The sequence below is a fragment of the Falco naumanni genome, chromosome Z (assembly GCF_017639655.2).
Source record: "Falco naumanni isolate bFalNau1 chromosome Z, bFalNau1.pat, whole genome shotgun sequence".
Taxonomy (NCBI): Eukaryota; Metazoa; Chordata; class Aves; order Falconiformes; family Falconidae; genus Falco; species Falco naumanni.
The window spans coordinates 361,672-386,421 of NC_054080.1; the positions used below are offsets into that span (position 1 = coordinate 361,672).

At 47.9% G+C, this 24,750-nt stretch overlaps 1 protein-coding gene across 13 annotated transcripts in view; it reads left to right on the forward strand.

Moving 5' to 3' along the window:
* LOC121080894 (FERM and PDZ domain-containing protein 1-like) overlaps nt 1-24,750 on the forward strand; it is a 44,830-nt gene that overhangs the window by 15,457 nt on the left and 4,623 nt on the right. For 2 of the 13 annotated variants that reach the window (XM_040579242.1, XM_040579239.1), the window contains exons 2-17: nt 1,631-1,734; nt 2,657-2,813; nt 4,078-4,182; nt 4,969-5,126; nt 7,101-7,203; nt 7,539-7,584; nt 9,734-9,841; nt 13,918-14,013; nt 16,445-16,570; nt 17,702-17,821; nt 18,116-18,252; nt 19,497-19,623; nt 20,021-20,116; nt 21,372-21,554; nt 21,986-22,133; nt 22,800-23,606. In XM_040579242.1, the coding sequence (XP_040435176.1) occupies nt 4,082-4,182; nt 4,969-5,126; nt 7,101-7,203; nt 7,539-7,584; nt 9,734-9,841; nt 13,918-14,013; nt 16,445-16,570; nt 17,702-17,821; nt 18,116-18,252; nt 19,497-19,623; nt 20,021-20,116; nt 21,372-21,554; nt 21,986-22,133; nt 22,800-23,606 (2,356 nt within the window). In that variant the 5' untranslated portion in view covers nt 1,631-1,734; nt 2,657-2,813; nt 4,078-4,081. The other 11 variants (XM_040579241.1, XM_040579240.1, XM_040579245.1 and 8 more) reach the window with 11 other exon arrangements.

The window sequence follows — 24,750 nt, forward strand, 5'->3', positions numbered from 1 at the left end:
AAAATTGCAGCAAAAGAGCAAGGACTGTGTTCCCTCAAACCCCTGTACTCTTTGTAGCCTTGCAGGGCTGCTTGCCACATGCGCTGTGGTTTGTATGTTGAAGGCTTGCTGCATGGGCAGTGAATCACGAGCCGCAGTCCTCTGTTCACCCAGAGGAGCACTGAAGTGTCACAGCTTTTTGTCAGTACCCATTATTGTGACTGCACTTTGAGGATCGGGGGGAATGGCACATTATACACTCTTTGGTTTTTATTATTGCCTTTCTTGAGATTGCTCACCACTGTCTGGCATCCTTTACAATAAGTACTTAGAAAGATGTTTCCAAAAGCCCAGATGAGTGAAGATATGGGTGGACCACATCCAGAGGTGTTTTATGACAGCTTATTGCAATTATTTCTATTCATGCAGTTCTCTGCCATCAGTGAGTGGAGGAAACCGGCTGATTCTCACTACTGCTGTTGCTGCTACATTTTCATGGTAGTGAACACTTTAAAACAAAAATGCAGTTTGAAAAGTAGCAGAAAAAAATTTTCCATCAGAAAATTTCAGTTTGATGAGTTAATACTTTCCATGTAACGAGATGAGAAAATGTGAAATGTTTTCCTTGAAAGTGGGTTTGTGGGGGTTTTTTTGGGTTTTTTTTTTTTTTTCCTGCCAGTCAAATCTGGGCTAGCTGGCTGAGTACTCCTCCATTTGGTGCTTTCTGCCTGATTGCACAGTTGGCACCCATTTATCAATGGCTTCCTCTCCTTGTATGATGGGCTGCCACCGACTTTCTACTCCACTTTGGAGCGGGCAAGAACTGAGTGAGGTGAGGTCACATCTATGTTATCTTTGTTTGCAGCCTTCTGTGCCACTGCAATGGCTGAAGGGGAGGCTATGGAACAGGAGGCTGGCAGGGAGCAGTATTCTTGCTGCTGTGGTAGATGTGCATGACACACAGACAGTGAAGGCTGGTAGTTCTTGTGTCCTTTCCCTCCATGCAGGTGACAATGCGCTTCCCCACAACTGCTCTCTGTTGCACTGCCCTGTGGCTACCTGTTGTGAGGTTTCCCAAGGTTCTGATCTTCAAGTCAGTGCTGTTCCTGAAGAGCCAGAACCACCCACCCAGGTTTCCTCTGACACACCAAGCAATGGCCACGTGGATGGGTCAGTTAGCCACACAAATGCCTGACAAGTCTTAATTTCCTCTGCCAGAGTTTAAGGATCCTTGTGTATTAGGATCCTAGCCCACTCAGGCTGCTTAGTGATATGCTCAACAGCTTAAGGGCTTGGCTCAAAAATCGTTGCGAAAGGGCAGGTGGGAGAAGGACTCAGGATGGAGCATTCATAGGACGTCTTTGAAGCAAGGAGGTGGTGCGAGCTGCACACGCATGATGGATCTGTGCAAAAGATTGAGTAGTCCTGTCCTACTCAGCAGATGTGTGGGTGCTGTCTGCCCTGGGGACACCGTGAAAAAGAAGGCTGCTGCCTTGTGTTTTGCTCTGTTATAGGGAAATACCTACCAAAACTGCTTCTTCTAAGACACCTATTGTTTGGCTCAAACATTCCGGTTTATTAAAGGACATTGTGCGTTTTTTTCTCTTAGTATTGCATCTGGGTTTTTTCAGCATTTATGTTTGTTCCTCAGGCTTTTCCTCCTGCGGGTTAAGAGGTTTTGTCCAGAAATTGTGTTTTGTGAAGCACAGCAAAAGAGTAGAAAAGAAAGGCTGTCTTTCTGCAAAGAAGTAAAAGGTACGGAGCAGTGTTAGAGTGTGGAGCTGTACATGGAGGTAGTGAGAAAGCACCAGAGAACAACTAATCTCAGCACATCGGTAGCTGAAGCAGATGACTTGTAGGCACCCAAACAGAGAGCCTCTTGGGATGAAGGACCAGCTGCAAGAAGGACTTTCCCCGTGGCTCAAAGTGGGGTGTTAGAGTGTTGGAAGGAATGTAGGCAAGCCAAAGCCCTTTATGCTACTGAGAAGAGAGATGAAGTCAAAGTCAGAAGGTGGTTCCAGCCACACTGTTGCACAAGTGTCTATGGAGCTGACTGTCAGAAGCAGTGAAATGCTGCGGCTGAAAGGGAGCATGCTAAGCATGGACAATGACTGCTCAGGCCTTGGTCTGACACGTCCTATCTGTGTCTTTCAGGCTGCAGAACTTCTATGCTTCTACTTGTTCTGTGGTTACTTCCCAGTCACCTTCTGGAAAGGGAGCAGATTTCACATCCTACAATACAGAAAACACCATCTGATTGCCAGGGTACTCGTTTTTCATTCAGAGATGCAGCTCTGAGGCAGATACAGAAGCACTGCGGCTGAAGGAGCAGTTTTGAATTGTGTTGCATAAGAAAGAGCAGCCAAGAGAATGCACAGAAAGAACTCCCCGAGGGCTGAATTTTGTGGCCCTTTCCCCTCTTTTCTGTCCATTGCTACACCAGTCTGAAATGGGCCAGAATAGCTTCCGGGGAGGGAAAGAGACATCAACAAATGTTGGTCATGTCTTCTCATCCTTGTTGGAAAAGATGAGTTGGGAGGAGTGTTGTGAGCTGGGAGGGTGCTGGGGGGAGAGTTCCAGTTTATGTGCAGACAGAATGTTCTGTGCCTCATTTCTGTCAGCTTCAAACTAACTCTCTTTTATCTGAAGTTAACTTACTAATACTTCTCTAATACAGCTCCTGCTATGGACCAGCAGTCCGCTGTCCTCTGCACTGTCTCAGCATAACGGACAATGTCCCCAATGTGCAGAACTTACTGTCTGAGCAGAAGACACAAGGGAGGACCTCAGGACCTACAAAGCTTGCAAGCTGACCAGAAGACACAGCGTGAAAGGTGGATATAGTAATTCTGTTTCCTTGCTGAAATACAATTGAAATACAAGAGTTTATATCCTTTGTGGCTTCTTGTAGATGCAGACATATTTTCTGTTTCATTTTGTGTTTGGTTTACTTGCAGCCCACAGCTCTTTCCAATGTCTGAATAACAGAAATAGTCACCTGTATCAAGGAAGACACAATGTTAAAGTGGCAAATTATCTGTATTGGTAGAGGAATTGTGGACTGGAAGGTTCATTTTGGGGTCTGGAAGCTGACCTAACCATTGTATCTTCAAAAGAAGGAACATTTTTGGGTGCAATTAAAGTCACAATGAATTAACTAGAGAACCAAACCCTTCTAATGCTGCAGTTCTTCAGTTCAGTAGGACTAAAACCATCCTACCAACAGTAAAGGGTACATGCACAAGGAGCAGGTTGGGTGAGCAACCATTTTCATATTGTTGACCTCGGGCTTTTAAGTGGAAGATCCAGGATGAGCCACTCACTTTACTGATTTCTGGAACCATGTATGTTTGCAGAGCTCCAGGACTAGCAGATTTCAGGACACTGGACCAGTTTTATCAGAGAAAAATTTGAGCTTATGACCTGTGTTTAGAGACTGCTGCTGCTAGTGCAAACAGCAGTCTGTAGCAGCTTGCACTGGCCACTCAGTTTCTTGCTTCATTACTGCTCTCTGCAGAATTTCTGTGGCTGTGTTCATCTGAGAGGAAATCTGTCACAGGGAGGGAATACACCAGTTCTCTGCCTCCCCAAGGCAGTTAGGAGTTTGCTGTAGGTGTCACTGCCATGCCCTGAAGTGTCTGGCCCACTGAGGCTGAAGGCTGTGTACTTGCCCCTGAGATGATGGTCAGTGGAAGAAGCATGTCTAGTTTGGATCAGCGTACAGGTGGGTGTTACCAAACTTACAGTTCAGAGATCCCAGATTAAAACAGAGAAGGGCTTTCCCATGACTAGATATATCATCACAGGATCCAGAAACCGTGAAAGAAGAATACAGAGGTTACTGGGTTATTCTCTACCATGAGTAGCTAACGCGCTATAACCGCCAACATGGACTAACCAAAAGCACCAGGCAAGGGGAGACTGGATGGGCAAGAAGAATCAGATTAAGTGTTACACATATTAACATCCTCTGTGAAAGCATGTGGTCTTCCCAAGGTGCCCACGGATGTCTTTATTACAGGAGAGTTGTGAATCGGTGTTGATAACTGAACAGTGTCTAGAAGATTTCTGTTTTCCTGTGGTTTCTGTCCCTTTCAGGTAAATGGAAGATTTGGAGGCTAACTTAATCCAGACACGCAAAGCATGTAGAATAGAGCAAGTGGTAGCAAAATGGCTTCATCGCTCTCGGGACGGTGCATCCAGGTAAACATGTTTTTTGTGAAAGAAATATCTGTTGATCACCTTTGATCAGAGACAGCACAAGCTTGTTCCCAACAAACGGGTGGTCAGGGGTTGCAGATCTTATTCACTGTTTCAGTTGTTCTTGGGAACTATGCATACAATAATCCCTAGGGAAAACAATGTTTTTAAGCTTCCCCCTTGGTTTCCAGGGTCAGAGGTTCCTGCTTTAACCCATTCTGGTTTTGTGAGCCACAGCTGCAGAAACACAATACTGCTCAACGCGAAATACAGTTTTCTTGCAGGTGGGGTTGTACTCCTCTTTGTGTCTTGCTGTTGGCCCTTGTTTTTAGGGCAAGACTGGGCCCAGCTCACAGCTGCTTTACTTTCCTAAGGTCTGTAAATCAAAAGTAAGCTGGACTGGATCCTGGAAGAAGTAGAGAGCTGTAAATTCTCTCGCTGGATAAGGGTGTTGCTGTGATCTGTGGAGGTCGGGGCTTGCTGTGGGGCACACCTGGAGTTCTCCCACTATGTGACCACTGGGCTGGGGTAGCTGGAAGAGTTGTGGTTACAACCAGCTAGTGCCATTGTTCTGATGTCTTCAGTTTTCTGTGGAGCCTCGGGGATCACCGCAGGCCTGCACAGTGCAGAGCCACCCATGGGTACCCAGAGAAGTGCTGGCCTCCCTGTGTTACTGGTGCAGCCCACTGAAAGTGGGGAGGAGGGGCATGTAGGTGTGTGGATCCATGCCCCTTCAGTAAATTATCTTCTGACTGTATATTAATTAATCACTGGCTTCTTGTCTCACAGGGGCAGAGTGTCTGTGACAGACAGCACCAGTGATGGCAGTGGCCAGCCTGCCAGCCGTGTCAAACTTACTGTCACAGTATACAAAGATTTGATCCTCCATCACTATGGCTTTGAAATCTATCCAAACCTTCCTCTTACGATTGCATCTGTCACTGCAGGTAAGCACCATTTCCTTCTCTCTGCAATCACAGATGTGACAGGCCTGAGTCGTCCCAGATAGCCTTAGTGACAAACTCCTGCAAGATTATGAGTTTCTCAGGTACCTCTGGTTGGCATGTGATCCTTGAATACTGAGGGCAGAAGGCTGTGTGCCTGTGGCGTGCAGAGTGCTTGAACATCTACCTGAATGTGATGACATGAAAGAAGTCTAAGCCAGTGGCAGCTTTACCACGAATCCTTTGCCTGCACTTGGACACAGCTGACCTTCAGGCATGCAAAGAGCTGCTTCAGAGCAAAGTTCTTTCCAGTGTTTCATCTGAAATGCATAGGAAGAATTTCATCTAATCTTAAAGAGTTCTTATTCCGCAGTGGCCCCAGTGATCTGTTGTTGAAAATGCTCTATGGGCTTACAACCCTGTAATGCCAAGAGGATCACTGTGAGTAACAGACAGCCCAGGTGAAATTCTGCTTCAGTCAAGCAGATCAACCCCTCCAGTTATAAAAAGGAGCGTTATAACTCTGCTTTTAAGGTGCCGGGGTGGGGGTGGGGGTTGAATCAAAACCTGTGAATCTGTTTTTTCTTTACCTTTCATTTTTGTAATGGGGACACCAAAATGCCTGATTTTTTTCCTGTTGGTGTGTGACAGCCAGAGGAAGTCTATGCCTGAGCTGGACAGGTAGGTGTTGTGGGGAGGGTGGCTGGACAGCTGGCCTGAGCTCTGCCTCTGGCTGCTCCTGTGGGCTGTGGCATTGTCTGTCTGCCTGGGGGAGCCATCCGAGTGCTTGCTCCTGCTTGTGGGCTGTTGAGCGTAAAGGCACTACAGTATGGTCTCTTGTCCTTTCCCACTGCTTTTGAGTGAAATTTTCTCTTTATACCCTTTCCCACTGAAACGTGGCTGAATCAGCTGAGAGTCTTGGGGTCTAGGAAGTAGGGAAGGAGGTTTTCTGTTACACTTTTCTTTCTGCCTAATCAGAAGAATCAACATTTTATTAAAAGTGAGGCACAAAGAAACCTGTCCTTTTAAGTGTTGTCCTGTCCTGCGGGAGCCCACCGCTAAAAGCCCCATGTTTAATTCCAAATGATTGTGTGTTTTGCCTTTCATGTACGCTACCTGGCGTTGGGGTCTCCTTGAGGGGCAGGTGACAGGTGCGAGGTAGGTGCATGGGCAAACCCTGTCTGGCAGGGAAGTTCCACAGGGTGCTGCTGTTGCAACTGCTGGTGGAACCGGGGGCTGAATGTGTGCTCCTCACTCTTAGGCTGGAGATACACCTCCTCCTTAGCCCCTTGGATCCTGTGGCTGCTACTTTCCTGGAAAGCAAAGCTCAGAAACCATCTTTTTGCCTTGTTGTGGGTCCTGCCAGCAGACAGCATGGTTAAGGGAGGCCTTCTCCGTGCTCTCCCAGGTTGCAGAGGGGAGTCACCATGCTGGGAATGCAGCCCGCATCTCCCGAGGACTGCTGCAGCACTTTGGTCTGGATGGCGGCGTGCTGGCGTATGCAGTCAGCTGCTGGGGTGAGACCCGCAGGGTCAGGCCATGGTGCAGACCTGCAGAGAGGAAGCGCTGGCTGCGGCAGCTCGCAGGTGGGTGAAGGGCAAGGCAGTGCTGCTACGCCGCAGTGCTGCTGCGGCTTCCCAAGCGCCTGTGAGTCCTTCTGCTGCACCCCAGGCAGGCCATCCCTGAAGCGGCTGTGACAAAGGGGAAAGACATGGCACAAGAGGGATTTTCTGTGGTGCAGGGGCAGCTCGTGGGACAGGCGGAGAGCCCAGGTGAGGCAGCACGGGCATGGGCAGTGGTACACCAGCTGGCATAAGGGCCCAGTGTCCTTTGGGTCCTTCGTATTGTGCCACCCAGTACAGCTGCTGAGGCAGGTGGGTGCCAGGCGAGGTGAGGAGCTGACGATGAACGTCCCCGGTGCGAGGAGCCCTGCCGGCGCGGTGCTGCTGTGACTAACAGTGTGCTGGTCACCCGCAGGGAGCACTGCCGAAGGGAAGCTGCAGCCAGGCGACCAGCTCCTCAGGATAAACTCTACCGCAGTGGATGACATGTCTGTCGAACGAGCGGCTGACATCATCAGGTGTGGTCCCGCATGGCCCGTGGGACGAGGCGGCGGAGGGCTGAGAGGGGAGGTGCGGGGACTGGGTCTCATCAAGGGTGGCGAAGGCACATGGCCCTGTGGGCCTGACACCCCATGGAGCTGGGCCTCGCTCAGTGGGGCCTGCCCCGCAGGACCAGCCCCGGGGAGCAGGGTGCCCCCTCTTTCCTCCGCCATGTTGCTGCTTGCTGGCTGGGAGCGGTCCCTCACGGGGCGGGCGGAGGGGCTAAAGGCCTCACAGGCACCATCTGCCACAATGGTGGGGAGGAAGGCACAGGCATCTGCTGACCCTGGCTGACTGCGTGTCTCTGTTGCAGGGAGGCTGGTGACGAGCTCCTCCTAACTGTCCTGCGCTGCACGTCGGTAAATGGCCTTTCTTCAGCACTCTCAGCACGCCCTGCGGCACTGCTCCAAGGTGGCCGTGCCCAGCAGCATGGCCCTCAGGGAAGGTGGGGTGGCTGGGCTGGCACACAGGCTTCGCAGGGGCCAGGAGGCCACAACTGACTAGGATGTAGGCAGATCTCTTCAGCAAGTGGTGGCCGAGCCCACCACGGACAGCCCGGCATGCTCCCTGTGTGCTGGGGCTGTCTGGGCCATGGAGGCACCCTGAGCACGAAAGGCAGGTGCTGGGGCTGCAGGCCCACATGTGCCTTAGGTGCTGCTTGGAAGCTCCTGAGGTTCTCCTTGTTGAGTGCTGGCAAAATTTTCTCCAGCTGTGTCTGGTTAAGGGCCAGGGCCTAGGTGTGGATCGTACTTTGGGAATAGAAGGAAGTTTTAGTACAAAACATTGGTGCTGATTGCCCATTTCTGTAGCATAAAATTCCCCAGAAAACACGTGCTGCCAACGTGACGTGTATATCCATGTGGTTTTCAATGTGTGCAAAAGCTGAGCTGCAAAGCAAGGACAAAATTGGGTTTGTGTGCTTTTTGGCTTCTTGTGATGTATGAAAGTGGCCTGAGGGGGATTTCCCCCCTGCTTCTCCCTGGAAAGCATTTGGGAAGTGTTTTTCATTTGTTTGGAGGTTTTTTTATTTTTATTTATTCTTAGAAACAAGAATGATGGCTCCTTCAGTTGACTTACTGGAACTCTCAGGCTTAAGGTCATGAGATTTCTTGGCCACTTAGTAAAGGTACATTAAACAGAAGATCTCTTAAATATATTTTTCCTGCCCAGAGTTTCCCAGGTGTTGGCATTCGGTGGATGTGCACAAAGCCAAAGTAACCAGAACAATTTTAAGAAGACCCACTGAACAGTGGCTTCCCTGTTTTGTGAATCTGATCTCTCTTGCCTAGTATGTTGGCTGTCGTTCTTGCCAACACTTGATCCGTCTGTAGAGATCAAGGAAGAAGTGAGTTAGTTATGCAAGACCTGAATGCTTGCCAAAAGGGGGAAAATGAAACGGCTTTTCAGAGAGAAAAGGCTTTGGAAAACTTCATGGGATTTGGAACACCCTTCACAGGCCTTCATGCATTGTGGAGAAGCAAATAGGGCACAAACCCATTTTTGTTTTTTCCTTTGCAGGTCACTTTAAGGACATCTCCAAATACAGCCAAGGCTGATCTTGGGTTTGGGGTTGGCTCTTGCCCCACTGTGAAGGCAGCTGTGCTTAGAGCTGAGAGGTAACACCTCCTGTTGATGGACACCAGCCCCTCTGCCGGGGCTGCTCTGGCCACACTAGAAGGGAAGCGGGAGCCCTTGGCCCTCCTTAGGGCAGCTGTGGGCCGTGATGCTCCGTACAGCCCGGCAGACTCTGGAAGGGATTGCTGGCCGGACACAGACACTCCCGCCTGCCTCCCTTCCTCCATCCTCGCTAAATGGCCTATGGGCAAGATGGGGCTTTGGCAGGTTGGAGGCACCTGCGCTTCTGGCAAGAGTGTAGGGATTGCTCCGCCTCAAAGTTGTCTAGGAGGATACTGAGGTGTAGTGCCTCTCTTCTTCTTAGGGAATATCATGCTTTCCCAGAGCAGGACATTTGGGCACAAAACCTTGGTGGTTCCTAGGCTTACATGGAGTTTGGTAGGATCCTGTAATGGTGAAAGCACGTTTATGTGACGACAGTGCAACGAAGTCAAGTTGGCATTTTCCCTTTTGGGCAGTTTTCTTAAATATTTGCAATATGAAGAGTATGCTCTAGAAACCCCAGCTGAGCTGGGAAGTTTCTTGCTGTGTTCTTGTGAGGCCCTGACAGGGCGTGGGTTGTCCGTCACTGCAAGGCGCTCTGCAGTTTATTGTACTGTTAGCCTCACTGCAAGCCCGCTGTTGGTACATTAACAGTCATTCTGCAGGATCCTGACTTCATTGCAGGAGTTGGGGGGTTGCCTAAACACAGTAGCTGGTTAACATGCAGTGAAATTAGGAGTATGTACATGTGTGTCCACTTGTTGGACAGCCGGAGTTGGGTTCAGAAGGCAGGAACTGCCCGGGTCAAAAAGGCCTTTAGCAAGCCTCCTCTGCCTCTCATATGGAACAGCAACAGACTGAGCTGCCGACTGAGTGCTGTTATTTTTTCAGGGTGGGCCTAAGTCATCGTTTCTTACTGCAGAGAAGAGGGCAAGGCTAAAAACAAACCCTGTGAAAGTACGGTTTGCAGAGGAAGTGCTGGTGAATGGACACACGCAGGTCAGTGGGGCATGGCTGCAGCAGGTGCAGGGGGCACTGCATGCTGGGAAGAAACGGGTCTGTCCTGTGGACAGATGCCAGGTTGGGGTTAGCATGACCAGGACCTACAGAGTGGCTGCACCCTCTCTGTGCTAGTCTGCCCTGGATAAGCATCCAGGCATCCAATCCCAGCTTGTTTCCTAGGCTCACAGGTGATGGCGGGGGGGGGGGGGGGGGGGGGGGGGGGGAAGTGCTGATATCCAGAGGGTTTTATCTTTGATTTGTTTACTCAGAGTAATGGAAAATACTTGCATATACTACTTTTATCTTTTTACAATCAGGTAAACTTTAAACCAGGATTACACAGCTGTGGGAGGTAGCAAGCATCTTGTGAGGTGCCAGTCTCTCCACAGTAAACCTTAGACTGATGTTTGGGCATGACAAATCCTAACACTGAAGATGAGAGGTGGATCCTACTGTCCATGCCAGGTTTATTTGCAGCCAAAGTAGCTGCGGTGTCTCTTCCTGGCCCTCAGCAGTGTTCAGGCAGCTTTGCGTACAGAGAGTTTGGTACTGGTGGTTTTGCTTTGCTCTTAAATTTTGACATGTTTTCTAGGTGATAGGGTGACAGCTTGTTGTGTTTCATATCCTTGCAGAAGGTTTCAACAGAGCATTCAAGCTGCCTCTGTAACAGACCATCTGCAAGCTGAGCCAGCCTGTTCTTATGTGAAACAAGATCCCAGCTCACTGGAGGAGTGCTGCAGATTTAGGGTTTCTACCACTGGGAACAAATAAGCTGGGTAGATATGGATCTGCCTGTAGCAGAAAAGGACAAGCAGTGAGAACACTTGCAGCTTCCCTGAAGCGCAAACAGCTCTTAAATGATTCCTTTTTCTTTCCGTGTAACTTAGTAAGCTCAGTGTCATTGGGATGGACTGGGGTCAGCTGGGGAATCTTTATTGAGTTTTCCTTTTTCCTTTTGGGCTGAAAAATTTCAGTGGTCAAAATCCCCCACTCATGTCCCCTGCTCATGAGTGCTGTTCAGTTGTTCAGATCTGACCCAATCTTGCTGCTTTGCACTTCGCAGTGATGATGAACCATCCCCTAGGCCCTTTCTTCTTCCCTTCTGGGCTGTCTCTTGTTTCCCATCTCTGGTGGTAGTGAGCTCTCCTGACCCAGCTCAGGCAGAGCATCCCTGTGGCAGGTGTTTCTTCTTCTCTCCCTGCACCAGGCTAAAGGCGATGTTTTGCGAATGTGAATGCTTTGGTGCTTGTGCCCGACTCCAGGCATGCTGGGACTCCTTCATCTCTGGCTTGCTCTCCAGAACGGGAGAGGGTCAGGTATGACTCCTGACATGTTTACCAGTAAGTCTCTCTAGACTCTGGGATCCTTTCTTTCCTGCTAAGTTGTTGCCAGATGTGCTGGAGCTGCTGCAACTTGCCTGTGCTCTACTAAGGGCTGTGTTCACATCCCTCAGATCTTACTGACAGGTAATCGTGTCCTGCCTGAGCATTATGGGAGGTGGGCCACCCTTCCTGACACACATACTGGACCGCTTACGTTGTTGGGAGATGGAACAGAGAAGAGGAGAATGTGCTCTGGAAGTGGTCCCAGGCAGACATGACTGAGAGGCCTTGGGCAAGGCTGATCATAGGATACAGCCAGACATGAAAATGTCAGCAGTCTCTTTCTTATAGCTGTAGGGTCACAGTAGTATCTGCCTGGGAGCTTCCATGGAGCTGTTTCAGCCAGAGGTTGGGCACTCCATTGTAGTTCATGGAGGTCTCAGATCTGTGCCGTTCGCTTACTGATTGCGAGGTAGATCTTGAGAGGTCTGAAGAAGGTGATTGCGAGGTAGATCTTGAGAGGTCTGAAGAAGGTAATTCCAGAAGGGATGCTGTACTCTGCACTTCCTACAAAGCCCCTTCCGATATTCTGCTGAGCAAAGTTAACCATACCTTTGCAAGTGCAGAAAAGGGACAAAGTCATTTAATGAGAACATAAAGGTAAAAGAAATTAATCTGGGTGTTGGGGTACCACAGGTGTTAGCTTCCCTTTTTACCAGTTGGATATGGACCCTGTTTTGACAATAAAATATTAGCAGAAAGGGAGAGTAAATGGATTTGTTGCACATTTTATGACTTCCTTCTGGAAAAGCGCTATTCACCATAGACAGCAGCAACTGTGCTTGAGTGTTTTAGAACTGCTTTCCTTTCAGTGGACTGATGTATTAAGACAGCCAAAATGGGCATTAGGGCCCTGGAAAACTGCAAAGCCTCCTGTTTCAGTAAATATACTGCTCTTGTCATCTTAATGGAGCATTGCTAAATGATCTTTGTGGCAACTGGAAGGAACTCGGAGGCTGCCTTCTGCAGATGAAACCTGAAACTCCAAGCTGGGAACATAAATTGTTAATAAGCCTCAGTGCTATCAAGCCTCCATTTTCTGTTGCAAACTTATTATGTATTTCCATAAAACTGAATGATATGCAAGAGACTGGTCCCTCAGGATCCTCAGGTCAGTGTCAGTCAGTGTATTATTAGAAGCTGGGGGCCTAGCTGTAACATGGAGTTAATCAGCCTTGCACTAGACAAAACAGGAGGGTTACAGCTGCTTACGCCGTAGCAGCAGCTTTCCAAATTAATTCATAGTAATCTATTAGAGCCTGCAGAAAAGGAGAGAAATCCCATCTGGGTGTTCTGGCCAGCTAATTGGATCTAACTAGGAGAGTGGTGAATCTTAATTTCTATACGAATTTTTATATAGATTTCAAGTTTTGCTGTGTGCTGGCTATACAAGGCCCCATTCATCTGATAGGCAGAAGGCGCGAGAACTGCCGGAGAAAATGTGCAGTTGGTGTAAACCAGCATCCCTTTTCTGAAAGTGGTGGAGGACCCAAAGCCTGTCAGAGATGCGATGTGTTCATGCTACTTCGCAGAAAGGGGTTAGAGCTTGGGCTCAGAAATGGTGGCAATGTTCACTCTTTTTCCTCAGTAATGACTGTAGGCAGCTTGAACCCCACAAAAGAGGGAGGGAAGGAACAAGATTCAGAAGCGTTCTGTGTTTGTTCTGGTAGTACTTCCAGGATATATGGGCTGTATATCAAGAGGGGACCATGGTTATGAGATTGATAAGGTATCGAACAGCAAATGAAACACAGGAGAGGTCACCTTAGAAATTCCATCATCAACCTTGAGACTGTCATGACAACTTTTTAAGATAGCAAAAATATGATGGTCCAAGAATGTAAGAAAGGTATGCTGAATGGGAAGTCCAGGGGTGGAGGAGTAAATCTTCTTAGCACTGAACAAGAAGAATAAGGCTGAAAACAAGGAACGTGCAAATGAGCACTACTAAAGGGAGTAACGTGGGAGGCTGAAAGGTGCCGCTCTAGACAGCCCCAAAAGGACAGAGACCAAGAACCCAGACCCTTCTCAGAGCATCCAATGGAGGTGCTTTTGCTATGGAAGTCATTGCCTTGTCTAATGCATTTGAGACCTATCTCAAGAAACCCTGGTGATACCATCTCCTGTTTGGGAAGACCCAGAGTCACAAATCTTAGGGCAATCCTCAACAGAAGTACCACTGGGTTTGCTGAATCCTACAGCCTTCCCATAGCGTGCAAGATCTGTTTGTGGTAGCATGGAGGGTTTGGGTAGCTTTTGAGTTGAAGTCATGGCTGCTGCCAGTGGGACAGTGTCAGTGTCGGGGTTAGTGCTGCTGGTGCCCAGTAACAGGACAATGTCTTTTCTGGCAGACATCTGACCTTTTCTGGTAATGAGCAGGCAAGATGTCTCTCAGCTTTCAGTATCTGCCAGATCTTCCTGCGCCATGTGGGAGCTGAACAGTGGGCATATCTGGGCCATGTGCAGCTATTGCACTGCTTGGAAATTTATGATAAAGGCATTTATAAATGCTTTCTTTCCCTTGTGCCATGCCAGAAGCGTAATCAGGAAATAAAGCTTGGTGCCACAGAAGGGTATTGCAAAAGCAGAGAAAGATGTCCATTTATACCGGGATGTGCTGCGTCAGGCAGAGAAGCCTGGTGCCCGGAGGCTTAACATCCAAGGATTAGTGCTGTTGCTTTTGTTCTGCAGGGGAATTCTCTTCTTTGTATGCCCAATGTTCTCAAGGTATACTTGGAAAATGGACAGACGAAGGCTTTCAGGTTTGAGACAAGCACTACAGTGAAGGTAATGATGCTTGGTTGTCTGTCTTTGTTCCCACCACCTGAGTTCAATCCAGTAGCAAAGGTGCATGCAGTGGAACTTGCAACCTCTTGGTTGTATTGACCAGCTAGTGGGAACTGGATTGCTGACTGATGCTGAGCGTGCTGGATTTTCCATGCCCTTCCTGCAGAGGAGGCACTGCTTTGGTTCACCCCTGTTTTCTCCTCAGCAACCAGCTGTCACAGAACTAGCAGGAACTTGGCTATGAGACCACTACAGCTTTGCGAAGTGTGATTGAAGTTGGGCCAAGAGGACAGGTTGGTGGGGGACTGGCAGGTCAGCAGCTGTCCAGACAAATGTTGCTTTCCTTGGAAACCACACGGAAGAATACAGAAGAGGTTTTTTAATACAGCACTGACAACGTGCATCCCTGAGAGAGAGAACCAGTCTCCTGGCTTGGGACTTCGGCAGTGAAGTCCAGGTTTGGATATCACATGAACTCAGCAAGTGCAGTTGTGCCAGTTATTTAAAGTGCCTCATTTCTGCACTGGTGATAATGTTCCCCTGTGCCGACAGGAAAACTGATTAACCCTTCGAGATGAAAAAGCAGTACCGCCTTCCTAGGATCACTTGAGCTTGGAGGCATTATAGACAAGTTACCATAATTTTCTTCACAATACAAGGTGCTCGTCTCCAGTGCCATTAATCTAGCACTTTCCTTAATTGCCGTGTTTAGACACAGGCTTACAAATTTAAGTTTTTCTAGCCTGGTCTATAGAGTTGTGCAGTATTTAGGTTGGAGTTAATAAGATTTGCCTGTACACAGTAATTGGAGGCCATAATTTTTTTTCAAGGATATATGGTATCCTGCAGCAGTGCAGTTACTGTGGAAAAGATGCGTGATGGCCAGGCATTGTGGAGTTATCATGCTGAAAGAACATCAAGGGGGAAGCAAGGAGATCTTATTTATAATGCACAGAAAACTTTCCTCAGAAAGGAGTTTATTGTGTGGTGCATCTGGACTTCACAAAACTGTTGTGGTCTCTCATTCAAGTAAGTTTCTGCAGGTCTTGTGACTTGCAAGGCAGAGAAAAAGAAAATAATGAAATAAAGCAATAAAGTAGTAAGGAAAGGAGTGATGATTTATAAAGAGATACTTATTTTCCAACCTACAAGGCATTAATTTCAAAACAATGGATTAGCTCTTCATGTTTGACTTGAGTTGCTCATGTCAGACCTGGAACAAATTTTTCCCTACTGGAGTTGAGTGCAACCCTCACCAGAATCATCACAGAAACACTCAAAGGGGCAAAATGCTTCCTAAGTTAGGTGTTTTCAGAAGTTCCTCTGCTGTTTGAGAGATCCTTGCTTAAAACTGAGATGAGTCAAACATTTATGCTTGCCTCAAGAGGTTTGAGTGAGTCAAAGGAGTTGTCTTTCAATTTGTATTCAGTCAAGCCTTATGTAATGCTTTCTGTTTGGCAAAAATAAACTTAGTCATTTCTATAACACTTAGTATTCCAACACAATTCTACATACAATTGAAACACCACTTTCAGCCAAATTTGTTAAGACTTTTGCAACTATGCTCTCAAGTTGTTTTTTATTGGTGGGGAGAAGTGTTTTTCATAAGTTCGCTATAGTTTCTTCAAAAGGTGTCATAGAGTTCTAGCAAGCTAGACTGGTTAGCAGCAAACTTTTGGATCAGGGGTGAAAGAAGGTGCTCAACACCACCAAACTAAAAACTGCAAGCCCAAAACTTTCTGCGTAAAGCAGCCCAGGACACGCAGCTTTAGGAAACAGATTTGATGCCTGTTATACCCTGAAGTTTGCATCTTACTACACTCTTACCACAGCAAGCTGTAGTTTTCCTACCTTGTCTTCCTGATTTATTGAAATGTGTTGTCCTCCCTTTATCTGTGCTTCCTCTGCAGTTCCCTTGACTCCCTTCCTTACCAGCTGGCTGGCATCAGTGGACATGGGTGGCTCTGACGACCATCCTGCTGACTGCCTGACTGGCATATTCTTTCGTTGCCCAGACATCCAGCTGGGATGGCACAGAAGCTACCTGCCGAGCTTCTGCTTGGTGTTCCAAAGAGGTTGCCGTCTCCCATGCCTTCACTTCTGATCAACTTGCAGGCTTTGTATAACCTTGAGACCTCTGTGGTTTGTCTAAGTCGATGGGTCCAGAAGTGGTCAGTGAAGAGGTATAAGCAGTACATCATATAGGCATTAGTTTCCTGTGAAACAGCACTAAAAATGTCATGCTGTGTTGCAGCACCAGGCATGTTCTTGGCTGCAGAGAATTTTGTGTCTGGCCAGTGCCCTTTCAGTGCTGTCCCACACAGCTGCCAGCAGCAGGCTGGAAATATCCATGTTTGTGTGGTGTGCTAGTGGTGCTCAGCAGCTCTGTGTCTGAATTCTGTTTGACCATTTATGTGCCTTCCCTTCTCAGGACATTGTTCTCACCTTGAAGGAGAAGCTCTCCATCCAGAGCATTGTGCACTTTGCCCTTGCTCTGGAGGAGCAGTACAACATGGCAAAGATCCACCTGCTGCATGAGGAGGAGCTCATTGAGCAGGTGAGAAGAGCTCCTTGCATGTCCTTGCAGCCATGCTGGGAGGGGGCACCAGTACGAATGAATTGTGGCCGGTGAGATGCAGAGAGAGCTGAGCTCTGACAGTGTCACAAGAGGGAATGAGCTCGGCCCCATCTCCAGAGATGCTGTCCTCTCTGCCTGTTGCATGTGTCACCCCTACATTAACCAGAGCCTTTGGAGAAACGGTGCTTTCATAAGCATCACACTGTTTAGAGAGCCCACAGAGCAATACCTGTGGGCTGGTACTGCTTGGACTATGTCAGACGATTGAGGATGAACATGCTTTGTGCCACCTATCAGACAGGTCCATCTACAGAGGACTGTTTGAGACCGTCTTAAAATACCTGCATACCCAGCTATTTACGATTCCGTAGGTAGTCAAGAGAGTTAATCCAGCCAGGTGCCACTTGGATGAAATTCTCAATCTGCAAACATGAGGTTAGCTCTGACAGTAGTTCTGTTGCTCTGCTAGTAAATCTGAGCTGATCTAAGGTGTGAGAATGTGCCCACTTGGTAGATTCATCTCCGTGCTGTTGACTGTTGATTGGTGATCCACTGTGATGCAGAGAAGGTTCAGTAGCTGATGCGGTCCAGCCACTGAGCACGTGTGCCTGAGAATTTCTGCTTTGTTTGAGTTGGTGAGCCTGTATAGGATTTACCCAGAACAAAATATGCTAATTTATAATGCAGGGGTTAATGTATTGACATTATGATGATGAACCAAGTGTCTGTTTAGCACTGCTGTATCTTATGACTGATGTTAAAAGCAGAGAAGCTTGCCCTTTCCTCTGTCATTATATGGCCTTCATGCCTCTGTCCTAGCTTATCTACTGCAAGTATATGAGATCAATGGGTATTTAATGAAGTTTTGCTGTCAAAGGACTTCCAAGCTACCACAGGGAGAAGTAAAAAAACAGAAGAACCAAAGATAAAATTACAAACCCTAGCAGTCTCCTTCTGATTGCGAAGGACAACAGCTAATCTGCAGCCAGCCCAGTTGCCAGTAGCTTTACATGATTTCTATGAGTTTGTACAAGCCAGAGGCTTACTGTGCATTTGTGAAGGGAGGGACTACAGCAGTAGTTGTGGCATAATGCTGTTTGTCTGTTGCAGGTGGTCCAAAAACGAGAATGTCATGACTACCGGTGCCTCTTCAGAGTCTGCTTTGTCCCAAAGGATCCCTTAGACCTCCTGCAGGAAGACCCAATTGCCTTTGAGTATCTCTACCTGCAGGTGAAATCGAGGCATTCCATGCTTCAGGATCTCCTCTCACCCAATTCTCATTTCTGCTTGAAACCAAAGCATACTTCAGGCCAGTTCAGTTATAGGGTTGTGAAATGCAGAGCTCTTAAAAACAGAGCATTCGGATTCAGTTTGCCTTAAATTCTTAAATCAACTAATATGCTTGGCTTTTTAACAGAAAGAGATTGAAATGAGCCAGGTGGCTTCATTTATTTGATTCATGGTAGCCATATCCTGACTTCTTGAGCTCCTGTCATCATGCTAACTCTGCTCTCTTTGTTCCAGAGCTGCAGCGACGTACTTCATGAAAGATTTGCTGTGGAAATGAAATGCAGTGTGGCATTACGTCTAGCTGCTCTACACATACAGGAGAGGATCTATGCTTGTGCTCAGCCACAGAAAGTATCCTTGAAATACATTGAGTAAGTTCCCAGACTTCTGTATCATGTTGTGACTAAGCCTGGCAAAAGAAGGAGCCAACTAAAAGTGGCATCAGCTCTATGTTTGCCCCTTCTGGATAGAAAACTGTCTTTGACCCAGAGAGACTGCAGTCTCTTGGTTGTGCCCGTCATTTTAGGGCAAGGTGGCTTCACAAGCCTCCCTGTCTTTAACTGGCTGAGCTGCTTGAATAATCTGGACCTTATAGCGTCTGGACACATCCCTAAACTGAGGGAGGTTCTGTACTGTAGTTAGAGCGGGGACGTGAAATTGCCAACCTCTCACATAGTTGTGGTTAGCTGGGCTGCTCCTGCCAGTATACCAAGATTTGCATGCAGTAGTTGAGAGAGAGGATAATCATCAGCTTTGCACAGCCAGTACTTTACATCTCTTCATCCATCAGAGCTACATCAGAAGTATCTAATTTCAATATAGGTGATAGGTCCTGTGAAGTGATGGGATCTGGAGAAAAAAAAAATAAAATGCTTTCACAAGCAGCAGGTGTGCTGTGCTGCACGGCAGTGGTCTTAGACCATGCTTGCCCTAAAGAGCAACCCTGCTTTAAGAACTTGGGATGAGCCAGTAATTAAATAACAGTGTGGTAACTGCACCGTTGAGCTTCTGCCAGCCCATGCAAGCACCACTGATACCTTGCATACAGCCAGACATCTCTAACCACTTACAGTTACTGGAGAGTGAGAAGCGACTGTAGACAAATGCAGCATTCTTGGTTCCTGAATATTTAATGCGGGGGCTTGAACAAACTGTTCAGCAGAACAGATGGCCCACAGCGTTGGGTCTAGGGAACTGGAGATGTCAAAATGTAATGTTACAATGTCTTGTGACCGAAGGAAAGTGACTGTAAAGACAGAATCTTCATCCGCTGTGTGGCAAGGACAGGTGAAGACCATTATGCTGACGAAGCTTGTAGGTTGTCTCCTGTATAACCATGTAAAAAGAGGCATTCTACCTGAAAGTGCATGCTGCTCCAACCCCACCTCCGAACCCAGAAGCAGATGCACACAGGAGTGAATGTGCGTGAGGCAGGCAGGTTGCATGAGCCATGCAGACGTGTTACAGCACCCTGAGGCTGGGTGCATCCTGGTCTAGCATGGTGTCTTTGCCTTTCCCTACCTCTGGCCAGCTGCCCTGCTGCACATTTTACTGTGTGGCTGGGGAACAGCACAGCTGGGGATCCCCTTTGCTTCCTTTCCTGTCTTTCTGGCAGGCGGGACTGGGGAATCGAAAACTTCATCTCACCAACTTTGCTTCGAAACATGAGTGGGAAGGACATCAAGAAAGCCATCAGCTACCACATGAAGCGTAACCAGGTGCTACTGGACCCTCGGCAGAAGGTAGTGTGTGTCCCCTGGGTTCAAGGTGCTGCCCCCCAGGATGGCGGCAGCATCTCTCCAGGCCAAAGAGGCAATGTCTTTCCTCTGTGGGTTGCTTCTCTGTGGCATCACTTGGGGCTTTTCTCGTATCTTTTCCTCTTGTAACTTGCTCTGCTGCACACGTAACGCTAATATCCCTGCGCAGTGTGTTCTGCTGCGGTTTGCTTGCGGGGTTGCCAAACGGCAGCCGTGGTAATGTGGGATGGTCCTATACATCTGTGGCCTATCCAGACCAAGCTAGATGTGTTGGTCAAATACTAAGTCCTGTATCAAAAGAACATCTTATAGCCTACAGGCTAGCTCGCAAACATCAATCTGTCATGTTCCTAAACAGTATTTCTTCTCTTGCAAAATGAAGCATATGCTCGCAGCAGTTCAAGTGCGCCTGAGCTACCTGCAAATACTGGGAGACCTAAAGATGTACAATGGGAAGATCTTTAATGCCACCCTGATGGTACGAGTGCTGTTTATTTATGTAATCGGGTTTTTGCCTTGCTTTCTGCACCTGTTATGACAGTGTACTTGGACAATAACTGCAAAGTTAGGGCACAAGAAGCAGTTCTAACCCTTTTTCTTCACCAGTGGGTAAGATCTTGTCTTAACCAAAGCAAACCCTAGGTAAAGCAGAAATATTGAAATATTTTTCTGAATTGATTGTTGATGTGAGACTAGCAACCTCTTACTGACTGAGTCTCCTTCCCTATCTTTGCTTTGATGCTCATAGAAAATGTAACATTAGCCTTGGTGGTGCTGTTTCAGCCAGCCCCAGTCACATCGCTTTTCCTTGTCCTGGGGTGTCATAATAAATACTGGTGACAGACTCTGCTAGGGTAACTCAGCATAGTTCCATTGAAGTGAACAGCATACCAGCCTACACAAAATTATGCATATTTTTTCTAATGGAAAGTTTTGACTCTTGCTCTTCAGGCGAGCTGTCTATATTTGGTATGTTGTAGATGACTGAAGAGATCTTGGGGGTGGTTCACGAACTCTTGAAAATATATTTGCCACGCTTAAACCTTACTGTAAAAAAGAACATTTCCCTTATCACAAGAAGTTTCTTGGTTTGGTTTGGTTGGGTTTTTTTCACCTGTCCCCACTTGGATCTGTACTGAACTGTGAACCACAGCTGTTTAGTACAGAGAGCTGAGCAGCACCGGTAGCTCTGTACCAGTAGAGGACCTTACTGATGGGTTGCAGTAATTCCTAGGTCTGCGCTTGTGCGCAAATAGAATGATTTCTTCCAAATTATATGGGTATTACATAATTTTTTAAAGTGTCTGATGCTAACAGAAAGTGTTGACATTTCTTCCGAAGTCAAAAATGCCTTCGTGAAGTTTCTGGCCAGCTCCAGTAGGTCTCGCTAGGTCTGTCTGGCACAGCCTGGCAGGTGACACTTCCGATAGCAACCTGCTGCTGCCCACCTCTTTGGATCTGCTAGATGGCTGATGCATCTCTGGGGCTACCTGCCTTGGGGGGCACAGGGGAGCTGGCGGTCCCCAAGGCAGAGAAGAGAACAGCCAGGAGCAGGTGACCTGACTGCCTGTAAGTAACGAGGGGCTCCTTTGCTGATGGTTACAGCCCAGTTGTAAAGAGAGTCCAGTGTTCAGGTACCACGCAAGATCAGATGGCTGAGGAGTCCCTGCCTGGCACAGGTGAATGGGTTCCTGCTGAGATTTTTGCTACAGATTTAACCTTTCCCCCTACAGCTACAGGACAGAGAATCATATGTTGCCTTGCTGGTGGGTGCCAAGTATGGGGTGAGCCAGATTATCAATAATAAGCTCAACATCATAACAAGTCTGGCGGAGTTTGCAAACATCAGCAGGGTGGAGCTTACAGAGGAGTCTGAAAAAGTGAGCATGGTGAAAATCTACCTGCAGGATCTGAAGGTATGCAGTCCTTTCATGATGGCCAGCATGTGGTTGTGTCGGGGCCAGAGAGGAAGTAGAGGAGTTATTCACACCGTCTATTCTTTTCAAAATCTGACATTTAGGTGATGGTGTCATCAGTACAAAAGGCTTAGAACAGACTCAGAAGGGAAAGCTCATAGGAAGAATACAAAATGACTGAAGGAAAGTGATTCTTCCTGCAGTACTCCATCAGTGAGACATATGAAAGAAACAAAACGAGAAAAAACCAATTGCTCATCTTTCTCTGTGCCTGATGCAGAAACAGAGTGCTCTGCAATGATGGCAGTATGGGAGAGGGAATGGCTTTTCAGTGTGCAGCACGTAGTTGCAGATTGTCATACAAGCGGTATTTGTCTATGCTAACATTTTTTACTGTTTCCTCCACCACCACCACCCCCTCACCAAAAAAGCTGCTGACTCTGCTGCTGGAATCAAACAGTGCAAAAGATCTTGTCTGCCTCATCATTGGCTATTACAGACTGTTTGTGGATGCAAATATCTCCATATTTACCTGGGGAGAGAAAAAACAGCAACTGCATCGTGTCTCGGCTGAAGAAGGTTTAAAAAAACCCCAGTCATTTTTTGGCCAAAGGGTGGGGAGAAAGTGGGTGGATCCTCCAGCATTAGAGGTGTTATTTCCTCCTGGGAATAGCATCATACTAGACCAGTAGCCTAGGGGTGTGCAGTGCCAGGTTTCCATCACCCCCAGACACGTTGGGCAGGGGAAGAGCACCAGTAACTGGCAGCTTTTCCCGGGAAGTGAAGGCTGAGTGCCTGTCATCGAAATGGCAAACGCGGCACTGAGCGCTTGTGCTCTTTTCACCAGCCTCCTGAGCAATTTCCCTGCTGCTGACATCCCTCAGCCAGGAGAGAGAGGATCTGTTTGCCTTGCTGTCCTGTCCCTTGTCAGCGTAACTGCAGCCTCGTAGGCGTTGCAGACTGAGGCTTTAGGTAAGGATTTAGCTGGCTGCTCTTCTGCAGCTCCCTCCGGTACTGCTCTGCAGTAAAAACAGGCAAAGCAGGCAGGAGGAACCAAGCCTCTGCGGACAGGTTGTGGCCCTGCAGTTCAGATTGCACCTTCTTCACCTTGTTTGCTGAGGAGCAAGTGAGGGCAGAGCTCTGTGGGCTTTGCATCCCTGCTGTGCAGACAAGTTCCTAGCCTTTGTCTGGCTGTTCCTCCTTTCTGCTGCAAAGAACGGGCTGACAGATGTGTTTAAATCCCAGGCTACGAATCTCGAACTTGCAGTGATTCTGAAGACTCCTGGGAGCTGGATTCCTCCTCAGAGCATTGCGTGGACGCTCCTTTAGCATACAGCAGCACCCAGTGGAAGGAGGAGAAGCTGGGAGAGCTCCACAGTCTGGAGAAGGACAGCACAAAGCCCCAAGCTGGAGGAGGTGACCAGTGTGGTGGGGGTGACAATGCAACAGACAGCGCATCCGAGACTTCAGATTCAGCCAACACCGAGAGCCGAGGGTTTAAGACAAGTGGCTCCAGTGACTCTATGGATGCACTGGAGGAAGATGAGTTGGAAGCTTGCTCTTCCTCCAGGCCGGAGTTCTTCCACTTCTACACACCAACAGTGCAGGAGATGAGCAGCTCATACAAGAGCTTCCCCATTCATGCTGCAGGAGGCTCCAGCAGGGCCGAAACCAGAGACTACTTCTGTTTCTTGCAGGTGCCACATGGAGAGGAGTCTGGGTGTGAAGACGGACCCTCTGAGCAGAGAGGGGACGGCACTGGTGCGTCTGTGCTGGAGACCAAGCTGTCTGAGAAAAACGCCGTGGGCTATTACAACCTGTGCTACAGCGTATCCCCTGCAGGCAGCATGGAGAGGAACAACATCGGGGGCAGCCCTCAAAGAAGCCCTTGGGAAGATGGGTTGGCCCAGGAAGAGGCACTGCGTGGAGCAGAAGGGATGGCAGAGGCGAGCGACCTCATTTTGGAGCCACCCCCGGGCTTTGGTGACACCAGCTCTGAGGAGGAGTTCTATGATGCTGCAGACAGGCTCAGCCCTCTGGATGCCCTGGCAGGTAAACCCTCACCCGTGTGATGCAGGTCACCTTCCACCCCCTGGGCTGGAGTGTTGCCTGTTTACCCTGTGAAGTTTTCCTGGAGGGATAATCTTTCAGCTCTTCATAGTTTTCCCAAGATTTTTGAAGGGCCTTTCAACGCCCATTCTTCATGAGCCACTCCTCAGCAGAAATACAGTGGGTGTGCACACAGGGGGCAGAGCCGCAGCTTTGCAGGGACATTTGTCATCACATCTAAGCATTGGATCCTAGAAAAAGGTCAGTTTTGAAATGAGTCTGGCGTTCTGGAAAGTTCTCACGTTTCTGCAGGAGTTCCAGAATACCGATGTATGGCTCTGCTTGATCCTAAAGCCAACACACTCCATGAGTAAGTAAGTTCTGTGCATCCTTCTACGTGAGCTGGATCTTGGCTGATGAAAAGAGTGATGAGTCCCAAAAACAGAACACAGAAAAGATGTGTGTCCCTGCACCGACAGGGTGGTTTGTGGCAAATATTCCCATTGTCAGACAGTACCTTTACTCTGCAATCTTCCTTCAAGCTGAGGAGAGCTAAAGAGTGTAAAATATTATTGTTCCATGCACACCCAAGACCAAAAATAATTTTCAGGTCAGGGGCATGTTTCATAACTGGGTCAGGGAGCCTTGTGGCTGAGCAGCTCCCTAGTAGTAGGTACACTTTTGCCTTGCATTGATGCACAGTAACAATACCATGTTCAGGCACTAAATTGTTATGTCTGGAAATGTTGTGGAATAAAGTTACTACTTTTAATGCACCTTTTTAAAAAAAAAACAAACCAACAAACCTGCCCAGGTGGATGTTCTCTAGAACTTTGAAGATCAGATTTTGACCCATTTTATTAGGGGCTAAAGACTATTACTGTGTTCACTTGAGGAGGTTCACTTGCCAGGACACACACAACCTGTGATGAGCAGAATTTCAGCAGAAATTCCCAACCTGGAATTTCTGGTGTTTCTTTTGAGTGTTAATAGAGGTACAGCTGTAGGCAGTACTCCCTGTAGCTGGAGTTTATCCAAAATTATCACCAAATTTAACTTGAGAATTACAGCTGTACCTGCAGTCAGATCAAGCGGCTCCAGTAAACAAGGGGAGAGACTATGCAGTGCCCTTCTTCACTGCTCTTGG